This window comes from Limulus polyphemus, unplaced genomic scaffold (genome assembly GCF_000517525.1).
Source record: "Limulus polyphemus unplaced genomic scaffold, Limulus_polyphemus-2.1.2 Scaffold40, whole genome shotgun sequence".
Classification (NCBI taxonomy): domain Eukaryota; kingdom Metazoa; phylum Arthropoda; class Merostomata; order Xiphosura; family Limulidae; genus Limulus; species Limulus polyphemus.
In genome coordinates, this window is record NW_013665650.1 from 1,275,964 (window position 1) to 1,294,549 (window position 18,586).

General features: G+C 32.6%; 1 protein-coding gene across 2 annotated transcripts in view; it reads left to right on the forward strand.

Moving 5' to 3' along the window:
- The window catches only part of LOC106461679 (sprouty-related, EVH1 domain-containing protein 2-like), a 207,584-nt gene extending 189,418 nt beyond the window's left edge, over positions 1 to 18,166 (forward strand). For both annotated transcript variants that reach the window (XM_022388846.1, XM_022388853.1), the window contains 3 exons: positions 5,138 to 5,306; positions 10,291 to 10,349; positions 11,940 to 18,166. In XM_022388846.1, the coding sequence (XP_022244554.1) occupies positions 5,138 to 5,306; positions 10,291 to 10,349; positions 11,940 to 12,881 (1,170 nt within the window). In that variant the 3' untranslated portion in view covers positions 12,882 to 18,166. The remainder of the gene's footprint in view (positions 1 to 5,137; positions 5,307 to 10,290; positions 10,350 to 11,939) is intronic.
- Positions 18,167 to 18,586: the final 420 nt, after the last annotated feature.

The window sequence follows — 18,586 nt, forward strand, 5'->3', positions numbered from 1 at the left end:
AAAAAAAACTAATTAAAAGAAAAGTAGAAGAAAACTATTTATTTTTTAATTTATAGAAGTTGAACCGTTCGTTAATACCAAAATTACTTGTACAACGTAATTAAAAATTATTTATTTATCTATTATGATTCTTTGATTGGTGTTAGAGAGGGCATGTCGTAGGGCAGTCACTTTAAATACACTGGACCAGCTTCGTTGAATTGCCGAGCCACAGGCTTATCTTGATATTTAATTTGAATGCGTGACGTTCAGTGAGTAAGCATGCTGTTTTTCTTGTGTAAATCTGGTCGCAGTTGTCACAAATAATACAATAAATTTAATGTTCAGATGTAAACGGATATTAACAGAATAGAAGCCCCGAGAAAGTATTTTATGATCTCTGTAAGGGCAAGTGTTGCGTCTGCTTTTCAGACAACTGTATGTAACCAGTTTGAGTATCACGTGGTGGTTGTATGTTGTTCGGAAGTCGGCTATAGACGAGTAAATCTTTAATGTCAGTGTCTCGTTTATAAGAAATTAGTGACTTAATAGGTAACATGTGACCGATGGTATTGTCCTGTGTTATGATGTGAAAACTGTCAAGCAAGATATATATATATATATATATATATATATATGTGTGTGTGTGTGTTTATGATTTGTATGTTGAATGGGTGAGTAATCGTATGGAAAAGCGTTTCTGATCAGTGGCAATGGAAGTGTGTTGGTTGAAGCGAGGTTAGACACGTGTTGGTGGATTCTGTAAGTTTTCCTGCGTGTTGGCGTTATAATTACCGATATGATTTGAGCTACGCAAGCTCTGAAAAACTGCATTTGTGTGTATGAAGATTATAAATAGGGTAACTACGTTTCTTGAAAACAAAATGGAGCTGCTCGACAATTTTGTTATTGTAATTATCATTGTTACTGCAGGACCTATATAATCTAGCGAGTTGTGATTCGTGAATGTTTCGCTAGACGTATGAAGGATGACTGGAGTGTAAATATAAGGAGGTATGTGTGCCCGTTGGTTTTTAATATAAAGATGACACAAAATGGTTACATCAGACATGGAAGTATTTCACCCATCACTTCAATACACGATTTCTGTTTCCTGCCAAACCATCTCATTTCTTGACTAACACCCACACATACACACTACCAACAATAGCAATTATTTTAACTATGAAATAGTAGACTAAAATATATTACTATAATATATGCATACAATTTATAGTACCTGTCAAAGTACGTGGTTACATTGTGTAAAATGTAAATATACATTCATTGATGGCGTCACTCATTCAGTATTTTACTCATTTCTGGTCCTTTTATCGAAGCACCATTAACAGGTTCACTTACAGTTCACCAAGGCGTAAGCTTAGCCTCTCACAACAATCCGACCATGGCTAATATATGTACATAAAATAATAAAAGAAAATACCTCGACAAGAGAGTATTTATTACAACAACAATACATATTCTACTACTAATAATACGTCAACAATAACAGTATTCATGATTGCTCATTTTCCTTACTTGTTCTACTCCCCCCCCCATAAACCAATATTACAAAAGAAATATAAGTAAATCGTGTTTTATCATATTTTTTACTACTACGAAATATAAGTAAATCGTGTTTTATTATATTTTTTACTACTACGAAATATAAGTAAATCGTGTTTTATTATATTTTTTACTACTACGAAATATAAGTAAATCGTGTTTTATCATATTTTTTACTACTACGAAATATAAGTAAATCGTGTTTTATTATATTTTTTACTACTACGATTCCAAATTCAGGAATCAATTGTGGAATTGACTTAAATGTGTTTTAGTAAAAATTTCGGGCGCCATACGATTGAACATGTAATGAATCAAGCCCCTTCCCCAATCCAAAATGCTGTCTACGCCCCAGCAGTGCACACGTGCCGCCTCTGCTCTGTTTTTAAGATTATAAACGCCATTTTATCTGCGGAAGGGGAAGGAAGATTGCGTGGGTGAGTTAACAGTAGCATACAGCAGAGGTTTTGATGAAACCTTGGCCAAGCACTTCAATGGTATATCGATCTGTAGAGCGGCTGTGACAACACTAACCCCTAAAGTAACAATTTAGTTGCTTTATACGAGTTATGTAAACTTTGTGTCTTATTCCACAGTTACTTCTCTCCGATGGATATACTTTCCTTATGTGTAAATTTTGTATTAACCAATTTCTGTAAAAGTAGTAATTAACAACTTAAAAAAATAGACAATGAGAAGAATTTACATTTTCCTGACCTTTTTTTTTATTACTCAACATCTATACAGAGAAAAAAATATATACTCTACAATTTTCATCGGTGAACTAATGTCTGTCCGTTTGTTTTCGGAATAACAATGAGTATATTGTTTCTCATTGAATAAAAGTTAAGTTGAAAACATAAAAAAATATATGTGTCGACATAGAAGTTACTAAATCCAAGTACCTTAAGCGAGTTGATTGTAAAGATATGATAAAAGTTACGAAAACACAAACATTGAACATGTGATGACGTCATTTTACTCTAGTTGACAGGATATGTTGATACATACTAAAGACAAAGACCCATGAGTTGATTACCCATCGTTCAGGAGAGAGAGTGTGGGATGGTTGAGCGGATAGGCACGCGACAGCACTAGCACAGTAGATGTGATTGTAAATGTGGAAGCCCATTCATCTTTCCCAAGACTCTTCATTCACAACTTTCTGCCGCTACATGTCGCTAGAGTACCGGCGGAAGGGCGTGGCACGATTTGACTGCCTCGCAAGCAACAGACCAGCATATCGCGCCAGTATTTACATGCACCAGAATAAAACAAGTACCCCTACATAGCCTGCACTCCCAGCATGCACTGCCACGGTAGCGACATATTTAGATAGACATTCAACTTCCGTTCACGATCTCCTCATCAGTCACATGTAACATTCAACGCTTGCCCAAGATAAACATTCCATACACACGAAAGGAAAAACTGATAAAGGCACTTGATAACATCCCATACGCAAGAGTCACATGTTAGCGATATTACCAGATGTACCTGTGTTTCAATAGAGATAACGTAGAAACCTATTTATGATTGCTAGTCATTCTTTGTGGGCAGTTTGTTCATAAAATTTATATTTTCAGCTATGAAAATGTATTTTGTTGTTAAACATACTATATCGATAACGCATTGTATGTATAAGAGTAAATGAAGCTTCCTCGTTACGACCATAACCATTTCAGGTTGAACTCAAATATTCCCTAATTGCATCTAAAGGTATCAGAAAGAAAGAAAAAAAGGTCCATTTGCCATTAAGAATGGAAATGTTTAAAGGCATGAATGTGAATTTCAAAAGTTTATTTTGTCATGGTGCATCAATAAAGTATGAATTATCAGTTCACTTAATGGTTAAAGATTGCTTTGGATGTATTTCGTCTATTTTTTTTTTTTTTTTTGCCACCGTAATATCGAGTGCTTCTTCTGTTACAACTGTTGTTATATTTGTATTTTCGGAAGTATAAGACTGAATAAGATACTTCAACAACGGATAAGACTGTTTGAGGGGAAATAGTTTTCCACGTGTGTGTGTATATATATATTGTTTATTAAAAATTTGAAACCTATTTTATTGATTTTTTAAATAATCATGGTGAACTTTTAAAATTTGTTTCTTAACAATAGTTATTTCTTGTACTCGGTCGCTTCCTTACCCCGTGTTTATTTTTGCTTTTCAGTTTTATTTAACACATAATACATACTTTATTTTTTCATGTAAAGTTTTTTTGTTTTTTTTTTCACTTCCGTAGCGTGTACTCTTGTTTGCTCGTTTTATCTTGCCATTTTCCCTGTCTTTATTTTTCTTGTTTAATGATTTTATTTATCACGTTTTCTTAATGTTTTAGCTTTATTTTTTCATTTCTTACACTTTTAAACATATATTTAATAGATTGCATTTTGCCATTTTTCTGGTGTTTATCTTTCACGTTTTACGCCTTTATTTTTGCTATTTCTTCATCCTTTATCCATCTTGTTTGTAGTTTGTATTATTCACTTCATTAGCATCTGCTTTTTTGTTTATTGGTTTTATTTTGACATCTCTTCAGTCTTTGCCGTTATTGTTTATTGGTTTTTATTTTGTCATCTCTTCAGTCTTTGTCGTTATTGTTTAATAGTTTTATTTTGTCTTTCTTAGCCATTATCCATCTTGTTTATTGGTTTTATTTTGTCATCTCTTCAGTCTTTGTCGTTATTGTTTAATAGTTTTATTTTGTCTTTCTTAGCCATTATCCATCTTGTTTATTGGTTTTATTTCGACACTTCCTTAGTCTTTGCCATTCTTGTTTGTCGTTTCCTTTCTTCTTTGATAGCTCTATATTTTTTACTTCTTAAGTCCTCATTCTTCTCTTGGAAGTATCAATTCACACAAATATATTAACGTTTTTTATTTTTTGTTTTTTATTCTATAACTTTCAAATCTCTTAAAAAGCCTGTAATATGTATTGTTTACTAAGTTTAGAGCCACTTAGAATAGCAGTGTTTAGTTAATGTATGTATTGGTTTCTTTTTGTCACTTCCCCAACCCACATTTATTATTGCTTTTTCGTTTTATTGATCACATCCTCAGCCTTGTCTTGGAATGATGGATCATAGTTGGAGGCCACATGTTTTCGTGCTTAAAGCTCAATCAGAACAGCTTTACATAAAGTAATATAGTTTCCCTAAGAATGACGAAATTACTTCTTGTCATTAATACGAATTTTAGGTATTGTTCTATTTCCCCGAAACGGGGCCGAAGGCCGTCTGTAGGGATCACCTATTTTAACAACTCGCACTACTATACAGTAGTGTGTTGTATGTCGGTCAGTCAGTCAGGAAACACTAAAATGACGTCACATAAGGGACGCATGCCATGAATCACGAGAAGAATTATGCACTCTGTAGACTGCAGCACAACATGACATATGAACTTCAAAAGCAAGAAATAACAATATTTGTTACTTTTAAGTTTGGTTTTACTTACTCTTGAAACAGAACACTAGTTGTATATTTCAAAAAATATCAAATGTAATACAAGTTTCGATAGTAGCATGTTCAACGTCTCTCCTTTTCTATGAAAAATAACTTTTTTAACTTGTGTTGTTTTCCTCAGGTCGTCCTCAGCTGTATAATCAAGAAAGACTTTCAATGCAACAGGGTGATGCCAACCTTTTACCACTGGCGAACAGGAAACAAAAAGTTTGGCCTCACCTTTCAAACTGCAGCCGATGCCCGCGCATTTGACAAGGGGGTACGTCAGGCCATGGATGACCTTTTCGATGGTAAGCAAGTATTTGTGCATACTTCTGCGTTTTAACGGTTTTCGACGTGAACATAGATGAAATCTTTAAAATCGTCAGAAGTTAACGGGAGAATTTTCACAGAAAATCAGATAGTTGACTAGTATTTGACGAAGAGGAAGAAAATTATTCTTGACACCTTTAAAACAAGCGGGGATTTGGAATACTTTTATTTACAAATGAGAAACTAAATTTTCCTAATTTTGTCACATCATACATCTTCACAGTAATCTTCATCTCAACTACCAGCGAGAACTAGAAAATTCTGTTTGTTTTCTCACACATTTATTAAACTTCAAAATGATGTTAGAGCACCTCACTTATTTCCACCAGAGGGCGCGTTTCGTCGAGCAGACAAACATTTTTCTTTGGGATACTGGCGAAAGTGACGACGGGATTCATCATGCTGAACTAGTCAACGGCTTGTCTTGGAATGATGGATCATGGTATGAGGCCAGGTGGTTTTTCATGCTAAAACTAGATTAGAAGCTCGTTGTCAATAAAACGAATTTTAAGTTTAGAAGATGTGCCTGGGTGTAGGTAAGTGGTCTTGTAACCACATTTTAAATGAGAGATATTAAGTAATGAGTTAAACATATTTGTTTCGTAATATTTATCAACGAATACTTGGGCTTATATTAACATAGGTAACCAATCTAAGGAAATGTTTAACGTTTTTTTTCTCCTTTTTTTTTAATTCCCAGAACGCGTTTGATATTTGTATAATTAATAATTAGTGACTCAGCCACCATCGTAAAACAAATATAAAATAAATACTCTTATTTTTCTTTCTCTCTCCTAATTTCATTTTATTTTCGTTTCTTTCTTCCTGCTTTCCGATCTGTTGTTGAATATTGATCGGTTCTTACCACCACTGGCTTGTTTTATGTTCAGTATCGATACAGCAGTCGCGTAAAGTTACAAGTAAACTGTCTAGTTATGGTTGTACAGTTCGAATTTCGTCCTAAGCCCGCGTGCGTGTGTATGGTGTTTACATTCATTGAAGAACTACAGCAGTGCGACATTTCTCGGTCAGTTTCATTGATTGCTTAATATAAGTAGGTCGCGTTTCCGTGAGCTAGCGGCTGTGAACAGAGAATTATCCACCATTCACAGATATGGAAAACTGGGACAAAGAGCTTATTGATACGGTGGCGGCATCTGATGGTCGTATTTGTTCCAAACGCTTGGCGTAAATTATATTATGAAACCATTAATTTTTTTCATAAATATGTATCGAGTAGAATATTTAAAATATTTTATAGAAGACCGATTTTTGTAACCGATTTGTGTTTTTTCGTAATTAATACTAAATTCCACATACGTGCGAATTGTTATTGCATTGCAAACACAAATAGAATTACAGTGTTTACAAAATATTGTAGTAAAAAGTTAAATAAAAACGATGATTAAAAGCTGTTTCACATCACATTTTCCTAAAATTAACTTGCATAAGTCAAGATTAATATATTAACCGTACAATCAATTGATTATTAAAGCACACCAGCTAGTTTCAGGAAAGCTAGTATGTGTAAAAATTAAAAGGATAAAATAAAAATTTATATCAATTATATCAAGTTATTGAAAAAATAGCATAGTATTATATAGTTTAAGGTTCTTGCAATAAAGAAAATTTAGACAAAATATGTTGCTTCATTTAATTGTTATTATTTTTTATTTGTTTCCATTTCAGTGAGCTTTTAAATGTAAAAAATATTATACAATAATATATGTATACTTTATTTATAGCAAAATACAAATGTTTTGCTCTGAAGTTACTACATAAGGACATAATTGAAATGATTTTTCTCTTCCTTCACTGTGTCTTTACACAGAACAGACAAAATTCGAAACTGTTTCTGAGAGTAACTCCTAAACAAAGATGAAGACTTGTATTTAAGTTTTATACATTGTGTTTAAGATACATGTCTGGACAAACAAAAATCTAGAAGATTCTTTATACAAGGAATCATAATCTAACAGCCAACTTCTTATTAAAGTTTGCTTTTAATGTAGTTGTGTCAGGTATCAACTTGGTTTGGCTAAAATATTAAATTCATGAATACTATGCTAAGGGAATCTGTGTATATATATGCAAATAAATGGTAGTATATGTTATTACGTAAACTTGTTGTGATGAGTAAGGAAACAGATAGAAATAATAGTAGTGCACAAAGTTATATCCAGATTTGAAATCAATTTGGTAACCAGTAACAATCTAACAATTAGTATAGACCATTAACAATCTAACAGTTAATGTAGACCAGTAACAATCTAACAATTAATGTAGACCAGTAACAATCTAACAATTAGTATAGACCAGTAACAATCTAACAATTAGTATAGACCAGTAACAATCTAACAATTAGTATAGACTAGTAACAATCTAACAATTAGTATAGACCAGTAACAATCTAATAATTAGTGTAGACCAGTAACAATCTAACAATTAATATAGATCAACAGAACTACTTGTAGAAAACTGTTATTCAACAGAGTTGAAGCAGTTGCAGAGGCTACAAGTAATTATATGATTAGTTATTCTTTATTCATTAGCATTATTGTTTCTTGTCTGCCCAGTGAGGTATAGTAATCCTGAATGCTGAATCAGATTTTCAAAGTAAGAGTTGTCAGTAAGGACCAAAAGTAGTTTGTATTATATTTTGATGAAGCTTTGCACAAATATAGTGATAGATTATATATGAGATGTTACATTCTTACTACATCATAAGTCCCAAGGATTCAGCCACAGGTATTTGTGAAATTATATGTTAATCATAATATATTTTCAATGTTAATTGATTTTGAAATATTTACAGAAAGCATATTTATTAATGAATTTTGTGATATGTATATGTATGGTAACAGTGGGATGCACTTACTTCTTTATATTTGACTTTTGTGGCTTATTACAACAAAATGTTTAGGCCAAATATCAGTGTCTGTTGCTTTGTGTAATCAACCCAATAGTTGAATTAATTTAGAGTATTGTCATGTAGTCATCTGTATCATGTGATTCACTCTTATCAGCAGAATCCTATTCCTGATCCTGATCAGTTGGATCAAATACATGCTGCTTAAGTGATACTGAAAATGACTGAGATATCTCCTCATGACAGTGGAAACCATTTGCTGTAAAGCAGATGCAACATGAACTCAGCATCGCATTGTCTTTGCCCATGACAAACAGTGGTTGTACCAGACACTCATATGCTGACCAACTGATGCTCTATGTCATAGGAGATCTATATGGAGTAAATCTTTAATGTCACATGCTGTGACTGAAGTTTGGTCAATAACAGATTATAGTCATTAGTCACATTTATGATTGAACATTGGTGGTGTACTGTCTGTATTTCATGTGTGCAGTGCATGCTGTACCACTGTATGTCAGATGAAGTGGGTGACTTTAATCATCATCCTTGCTCTTATGATAACTTGGATAATCAGTATGAACCTTGCTAATTTGTGTTGGCTCCCCTCTCGCTCTTTATACTGTGTGCTGAGATTATCTGAAAAGTATTCTTGAGTATATAACCTCGTCTGTTTGAGGTGATAATTACTAGTGCAATGTTTCTCAACTGGAGTGCAGTGAAATTTTAGCAGAATATTGACTTTCATCTTTGATATGCCACTGTTAACTAGGAGTGCCATGGAAATTGTATACTATGTATAAGGATGACTTGAGCAAAAAAAAATTAGAGAAGCACTGTACTAGTGGTTAAGTCTCAGTTGGTTTATTTGAAGCTAAGCACAAAACTACACAATGGACCATCTGTGCTCTGCCCACCACGTGTATTGAAACCCAGTTTATAGCATTGCAAGTCTACAGACATACCTCTGTGCTACTTGGGGCAGTTAAATGAGATCATACAGCAGATGTTATTCATGAAAAATGCTGTAGGCTTCTGTTTTTGCCTCAACAGCCATACAGCACCAATACATAGAAAAGATATGACTGTCCCTATTATTCATCAGGTCAGGGAAATCCTTTTTGGGTGTAAAAACTGCTGGAAATGGTTTCAATTCAGATCACTAATCATACAAATCCCTTTATAGATCAACCAGTGTGGATACGTTTAATATTGCTTATCTCCCACTATACTCTGCCAATTTACCCACATTTTGTATCATTAAAAGTTTCTGAAAACTAAATCCTCCTCCTTAAAGTATGTCTCCAAATACAACATTTTCTACGAGTATCAATTGTATATGCCATATAGGATCCTTCTAACTTAGGTCATGTCATTTTATCCCATTCCTACTATGTTAAGTTGTGATACAACCTTTTGCTATTGTTTTTGAGAGATAACATATCCGAGATTACCGATAGCTGTTCGAATAACATTTTCAACATATTTTATTGTTTTTGGTGAAATGGTCATTTTACCTGTAGGCCTTTAATGTAAAAATCCTTTGAATTATCAATTTTCTCCAAATTAAAATACAAGTGATGAAGTTTAAGGGAACGTAATATATTTGTTGTTTAAGATAATTTATTTTTAAATGTAGAACAAATAGAAGAAATTATGTTATTAACCCTACAATCCCAAGAGTTAAATTTTCAATCATTAACACAAGGTGGTATGAAGTCATAGTGACCTCACACTGGCATTCTAGGGTTAATTCCATTTTTATTCTGTTGCATAATGCCACTTGTGCTCTTAACCCCCTGCTTTACAATAACTTCACTAAAGCTTTATGTTTCATCCTGGTTCAGTATTAATGATGAAGAGTTGCTGTAGTTAAAAAAAAATACAAGATTCTTAGACCTTTAAGTGATATTACCAATTCTAACAATAATAATAATAAAAAAGTCAAACTTGTTTTACATTAGAAGAATTTTGTTATTAATATAACCATTTGGCAACAAATCACTTAGAGGGATAAGTGTTTTTCTTCTTGCCAGTAATGTTTGAAGAAACCGTCAACAAAGATTTTTATATACATATTTATTTTTTTTCAGGAAGTGGCGATCCATCTCGAACTCATGAAACCAGTCTTAGCAATGATGATGTGTTTATGGTTAGTAAGATCATTATTGGAAGTTAGATTTTAATTTGAAAAATTCTTAATACAATACTTTTTATGTTATGTGTGTAATAATGTTAATTGAAGAAACTTATTAATGTTTATGAAACTTATAATTTATTTTCCTATGCGTATGATATGAAACATTGCTGATAATTTTAAGATCAAGCTACCATGTAAAATTTGCTAGTTACATTCATAGTATTAACATTCAAATGCTTTGAATTTGTACACTGTGTTATAATTATGTTTCCAAACTAATTAATTTTCTCGTTTCAGTATAAATAATTAAAAAAGAAACAGTTTAGTCTTTTGTACTGCTGATACTAATGTTAAGCATAAATTGACCTGAAAATGTACAAAACATCCCAGGTATTTTTTGTTCATTTTTATCTGCACTTTAAATAATGTAGAGCACATACAAAATCATAATTTAAAAGAAGTTGTAGAAAACTTGCTTTACAGTTTTCAAGCAAAAGTTATTAAAGCAAGAGCTTCTAAATAGTAATCTTGTTTTGGGGTTTGACAGAATATTGTACCTGTAATGATGCAAGTGGAATAGAAAGATGTATATATATATTCCCCTGTTTTTCTTGACTAAATGTGTATTTTTATTATCACAAAACTAATTCTTCTTGTGTGTAATAAAAGCTAACTTTAGAGAAGCTTAAGTGGTACATTTCCACTACACTTTTTTTTCTCTACCAATTTGTTTTGTGACACAAATACTTGTTTAGGATGTTAGCAAGTATGCTTAGCCAAAATACTTTTTCAAACTCATATGCTTAATTGTTTAGAAACTTATTCATCTTCCTGTTTGAGGGTTCTTCTTAGACTGTTCAATTCACCTGATACGAGGTAAAATATTACACATTCTACCGATTGAGAAAAACGTTTTCTTGTGTACAGTTTTTGTACACACAAATAACAATATAACATCATATGTTCATAACTGCAAGAAATGTTTCCTAAAATATGGCTAGATGCAAGCAGTCATGTAACACAAGATGTTGACAAATGTTGCTTTGAGTAATATGCCATTTAAAATATAAAAATATTTGTTTCTTCTCTATCACTAATCCTGTATTGATGATTTCTGGAATTTCTTATGGAGCTTGTTTTTACATTGTAGAGAAGTATAATCTATACAGATCAAACTAGTTTTGATCTAAAATGTTAAAATAAACAACCTGATTGGTGAGCTTATAGTTAGTTAGTATTTTTATCCACTCCTGTATAATTTTACAATGAAGGTAGATAGAAAGGAGTTAAAATTTTGACTAATATGTTCAACTGGCAGATTCTCCACTTCAACAACTTTTCAGCTTTGTGCTATCCACTGCTTTTTAGACATTTACTTTGGTTTATTTTATTATGTGTTTCCTTGTATTTTAATATGAGGATACCACTATAAACTTAAATTTTGTATAATTATAGTTATTTTACCTATCTATTATGTGATTTTGCTTCAGAATTTGGTTGCAGCTACAAAATTTTTCTTTTTTTCTATTCCCTTTAAGTTATATTTGTTTTTCCTTTATAACTGTGTAGATAAGCTAAAGCGGCCTTTTTTTTTAATACTAGACACTGGACCTACCAGTTGATTCTCGTTCCTCTTCTGGATCCAGCACAACAAGTGGGAGTATCCCAGGGATTCCAAGACCTTCCTCCACTACAGCTAGTATCAGTGGAGACTTTTCCTCTTCCTCACCACCTTTTACACATCCTCATGCCAACCACCACTATTTGCATAGGATACACTATATTCGCCCTGCTCGCCATGCTGGAGGTTCCACCAGTGGCAATGGAAGTGGAAGTAGTGGTGTGGGGACATCTGGAGGGAGTGGTTCCCAACATGGGGACAAAGGTCACATAGAAGAAGTATGGACAAAGGATAAAACAAAAACCTTTTACAAAGAACAAATGCTGTTTGACAGTGATAAAATAGAAGTGATGCCTACTGAACCCTATTCTTATGTACAGTTTGCTAAGGATAAGCCGTCTAGGACTGAGCATGAATATTCTTATCCTGTGATGGACTCCTTTAGACTTGGGAAACGGGATTCCATAAATAGTTTAAAAAAACAGCAAAACATAATTGTTACTCCGCCTCCTTTGCTGCCAACAAAGTGTAAGAAGAAGAAAGACAGACGTAAAGAATCCAGAAAGCAATCACCGCTTACTAGAATTCAGTGTCGGTATTGTCAAGAGATGTATAACGAGGAAGACAACAGGCGAGGTAGTTGCGAGTATGCCCCAGATGGTGTACTATCTTGTATCAATGCTACTACCTGTATTTCATGTGCCCAGTGCATGCTGTATCACTGTATGTCAGATGCAGAGGGTGACTTTAATCATCATCCTTGTTCTTGTGATAACTCGGATAATCAGTGTCGACGTCGCTGGTTTGGGTTGGCTCTCCTCTCGCTCTTTGTACCATGTCTGTGGTGCTATATACCTCTTCAAGCATGCCACCGCTGTGGTGTTCGATGTAATTTATGTGGAGGCAAGCATGAAGCTGCCTAACCTACTCTCATTTTGGCCAATGCAAGAAATTTGAGAAGAAAAATAACCCACAGACAAATTAAACATCAACATAATGAGTGTGCATGCGTGCATGTTAAGATTGTGTGTGTATGCTCTGCCTTGGAATTAAGCATATTTTGAACCTTTCTTCCAAGAGGCAATATCCACCTATCACCTTCAATCTTGTTATTAGTCAACAAGAACAAACTTTTCATTCTGCTAAGAAAGTAAAGCCAAACAAGCTGAATGTTAACTGATTTCATCATTGGCTAACAGTCTCTTTATAGGTGACCTTCCTGACTACAATTAACATTCTTTCTCATTCAGATTTTTTGGATAGAAGACAAAGAGATAGTGCCACTGACAGGTTCATACATCTGTAACCTTCAAGAAAAAGTTCCAGTATCAGATGTATACTCCTTTTAACTTGCAAATCATAGCAAACAAACATATATAAACAGGAATTATTTACAAAAAAAATTGATAATTGTACCCATAATCAGTGTGAAGTAAGGTGTAGACCTGAAACTAAAACACTGGTGCTATAATTTCACGTGTGTGTTTTGGACTGACACACATTGGTGCTCTGAGGGTATCTCTTCCTGACATCCATGATTATTCAAAGGTTTTCTAATACTCTGCATTTACTTGACCTAGCCATGGAGGTTACTCAAAAGTCAACCTATTTTTATTAACTTGTATGAAAAAACTTGTCAGATCTCTTAGTAAGACTTCTAGGTATATTTGTGTACTTTAGCTTCTTCACTGAACTTTATTGACAAAAGAAATATACTCTTTTTTCCACACTAGAGTGAATTCAAAACCTTCATGTAACATTGTTACATGTGATAAACTGTAAAAACTGTGTATAGTAATTTCTTTGACTTGTTGTCTGGTAAAATAAGTCAACATGATAAAAGTATAATTTTTTTATTAACTTGGAAGAACAGAAAGTCAGTAGCATCTATGATGTAATTTAGACTATTTGGAGAAAAGCTTTCACAAAGATTTTTTGTGTAACTGAAGCCTATAACTTTTCAACATGCAGTTTTTCAATCAAATATAAAAATTTCAACCGAAAAATAGATACCCAATAGAGTTTGAGGTGTTAACAGAATATTTTTGTGATCAATGAATGTTAGAAAAAGACTATCAAGAGGTGATTGTTGTGACAACCAACTCCTTCGAGTGTTACAGTACATTGAATGAAAGTTGTAACATTAGTTAACCACTGGTGTATTTTTATACAATCTTGTATATAGTTTGGTGGTCATGACAAAGGCCATGTTGAAATCAAAGTACACAATCATAGGCATGAAAAGCTAGATATAATGATTTTATTCTGTTTAACACAAAGTATTTTTATGACCAGCTACCTTCTGATTTAGGCAGCGGGAAAAAGTTGCTGTAATGTAGAGTTTGGGTAGCATTTTTACCCATCTTACAATTGTGTTATTAGATCCTAGCCTTTCTTTAGTATTTTATGACTGCTTTTAGAATTTTCTCTGAATTTGTCTAAGTTGTTTTCTTTGTATATTTTTTAACTTCCACCCCCTCAAATGACCTGAAATAAAAAGGTCTGCTGAGTTTGTATATGCCTGTGCCTTACTTGTTTTGTCTGCATTCTTCTTATGTGATTATAGAAATTGTACGAAAAAATGTAAACTAGAAATGCCTAAATTTCTACAATGAACTGAATCTTGTTTCCTGTTTTAGAATATTGGAGCACTTCTTGTGAAAGATTGAATAAATTGAGCTACAACTTTGAAGTGAAAATGGTGGTTAACATGTCCACTTATGTGGAAGGTATTTTAATGTTGGACATCTTTCCTTGATTGTTGTGCTATGATGACTTTTTGGGACATTTGCATGTTCCTTCTCCAGATCCAGAAGAAGGAATACACAAGTATCCTTAAATGTCATTATCATATAATATTTAAGGCAAGATGTCTGATTGTAAAAACCTTCCAGATGATGTCCTATTTCAAATCGTGTCTCTTAAGGAACAAGTCCACTCATTATTATACTAGTGTAATGTGCTTCCCTACACAAATATTTACTACACCTCCATTTAATAGCATTCAACATCAGCAGTGGTGCTTAATCATTCCTCTTTCTAAGTACTTCATTTTCACAACCAAGAAGCAGAATTATTATTACTGTCACCTTCATATATAAGAAATTAAAATCATAAATAAAGTTTATCAAAAAAGTTTGTACAAATAACTTTCTAGGCCTCAATTAAAATTCAGACTTTTTTCTTTTTTTTCTACAACCTTGTGATTAAAATCTCAGGCTGCATACTTTGAGATGTATCAAGCAAAATCAGTTGTAATTGTCTTACCCAATGATATTTACTTTACAAGCTTATAGAGTATATGTCTGGTAATTACATACATTTTTGAAAATAGATTATAACATTCACAATTTCAAATCTGACCAATATTACTTATCTAATATATTATTTGTTATACTGGTAGTATTTGGCTTGAAACTTAATGAGTTGGATGTTTTCTCTGGTGTGATACTTGGAATTTTGTAGGTTTTCTTATAATTGTACATCTTGTTTCTGTAGTTTCAGATATTTGTTTAAGATTGGTAGAGCTGTACCAAGACAAGTGCATGCAGTTTGCATCTTTGAAAGCAAGGATAGAGTAGATTTTTTTGAGGAGGGGCGCATGATTTACATCTCACATAGGGCACCATCAATGATTGATATGACCCTGAAGGTTAGTTGATGTACAGACCTAATATTTTCCTGACTAATATTAGTTGCAAACCAGTGAAGGACATGTTCATCATCAGCTTGTCACTAGGGTTTGATAAGTCAGTTACTACTATTGGAAACGTTTTACTTTCATTGGCTTTGGATTCTGCTCTTGTAGCTTTTTACTAGTTTTAACCTAAAACTGAACACTTCTTTTTGGAAAGTAATTTTATTCATTTTAATAATTTTCGTATACAGTCTGTGTTGCAACTACAGTTAAACTTATTTTTATAAGTTATTATTAAATAACTTCTCATCTTATATTCCAATGAATTTGTATTTCTTCTGTAGGAGAATTTACTGTTCTTAAACTATATTAATCATAATTTGTAATTTTGTTTAAAACTAACAAGGTAAGGATTATTATTATTATTTACAATCAACTATAATGAAGCAGAAAATTTACACTGTGAAGATCAGAAGAGAAACACTAACTTTATAAAGTTAATATATATGTTTAGGTACTAATAATCTTTGTATGTCATGTGATGCCTTACAAAAGAAGAAGCCCTTTTTTTTTAAGCAACAGAGGGCTATTTTTTATTAACAGTTGTTTAAGTAATTGATGATATAAATAACGTCTCAACCAGTACTATGCCTGTCATTTCCCACCCACCTTGGTGAGCCCTGATATTGTGCATCAGGCCTTGTCATCACTGGATATAGCAGATGTAGGGTGGTTGACATTTTATTGCATTCTTATTTACTTTCATTCATAAGTTTTTATAATTGTCCTTATGAACTATTTTTGGGTTATCCCTGCACTATATCTCGTAATTAGAAGCAGCTGACCACGTAAGTGTGTAAAGAGTTGAAATATTATAACTGCATCTCATCACAAGTATTTGTTTTAGATGTAGAATAATATTTATCATGTGAGCAAACATGGGAGGTTACTATTCCACTAATATCCCAGCAAGACACAAGTTGCTCTTAAATACCTTTCTTTGTTAACATCCATTATTAACACTTGATAATTCAAGTAATCTAGAGTAACATAATACTTAGCAAAATTGTGTTTGCTTCTTTTTCAATAATTACTAAAAGCAATAGTCCAAGGACAAACTCATGTCTTATCACCATTTGTTTTTTTACAACTTTTAAATATCAGTTATGTAACTTAACAGCTCTTGAAACCACTGGAACTTGCTGTTTGAGAAATAGTTATATGAACATTGATTTTATTGACAAGACAATATTAATTTTCAATTATTACAAATACCTCTGAGATCTGCTAAAGAAAGTTGGTTGCCCAGTACTTTTTTTTTATATTGAAAGCTCGTAGTTGTTAAACCAGGCCCAATTTTAATGGCTTGTATTAACAAGATTACTCCTAAAAGCTTACATTACCAGGTAAGCTCTCAAAACATAAAATCTGGTTGTTTGCAGGAACATGGTTAAACCAATCCTCAAATCTATTCCAGAAGCCAAGCTCTTAAAACCCATGTTATCAGGTTTGTTCTTTAGAATTTGTATTATCAGACCAATACTTTAAAAACTTACAACATAAGACTTGTATTAATAACTCAATGTGTAGAGATATATATCTTTCAAAATACATTATCATACCAATCTTTTAAGACCCTGTTTGATGGAAATATTTCTTTAAATCTTAGGTTATACAGAAACTTCTCAAGAAACTAAGTCATAAATTGATTCCTAGAAAACTTTATTTATTAGATATATTCATAATAAATTGTGATCAGGACATATTTTACATTTTATATAATTTAGAAATATTACTTCTATGAAACATTTCTTGAAGTCAGGCATTGGTAATTTATAATTTTTGGAAACTCGTGATAAATGATGAACAAATCCTTTTGTCTTCTAGGGATTGTATGAAAGTGGTAATAGTGTCTTTCTCTTTACACTGTCTGATAAATAGTGGCCAGTTATAAGCAGAGAGGTTTGGTATTATTTCTAAACCACTGCCATGATGAGTCAAGTGTACATGATATCAAAGCTTAAATGAGTTAGCTCCCTGCTTGTTACAAGTGTGTATAGTACCAAATATTTGCATGCTTTTGCCTTTAGGCTAGTTGTACAGTGTTTTGTATATTATAAAATTGATTTGTAAAATGTTCAAGCTTACCTGCTTCTGTTCTCAGTCATTGTCTGAAGAAGAACCAATCAATCAATAGCCTGTAGTAAGTACTCTCAAGTGCTTGATTTATTACAAGAAGTCTGCAACAGTTAAGTATGTGCCAGTAGTACCCAAGAAAGCTTGATTTCTGTATAGAGATCTAGGCATGTGATAGGAAGGATTTGTCTTTGGCAGCTACTTGTATTGCTCATCATTCATGTTTTATATCCAAAATGTTGAATTGTATATATATTTTAGTCAGTAAAAATTATAAGAATGTTACTGTTCTTGTTTTTCAAATTCAGTGTTTTCAGGCTTTAAAAAATCCACTGCTGTTTGGTCTTGTGTATTGACTGATTTATTATTTAACAGGTTCATGGGCACAAAAATGCTAAAAGCTGCTTGCAGTAAGAAATAAGTTAATGGTTTAGCCCGACCTTGTTATTAGAAGCATAACAACTGTTAAGCACTTTCAGTTGGCAATCACAGTAACATCTAGTAGTTAGTCTGGAGTGGACCATGAATATGTTAAATAAGAAAAATACACCTCTGCTGTATTATAGCCAGTTTGTGTTCTGTTGTTTAAATTACTTGCCATACTTATTGGCATTCTAAACTTTTATGGAATCATATTTGTTGACTGAAAAAAGAAATAAATTAAATACTCTTACAAGCCTGAGAGAAATGTTGTTTATTCAAAAGATTGCACACAACCCTCATACTTCAGATTCAAGCATACAAGTACAGTATTTATTTGCTAAAAAATCGGATATAATATCTCTAAGTAAACTGAAATTGTTAATTTATTTTAAAAAAATTTAATGATACTGTGTAGCAGCATTTTGTATAAGT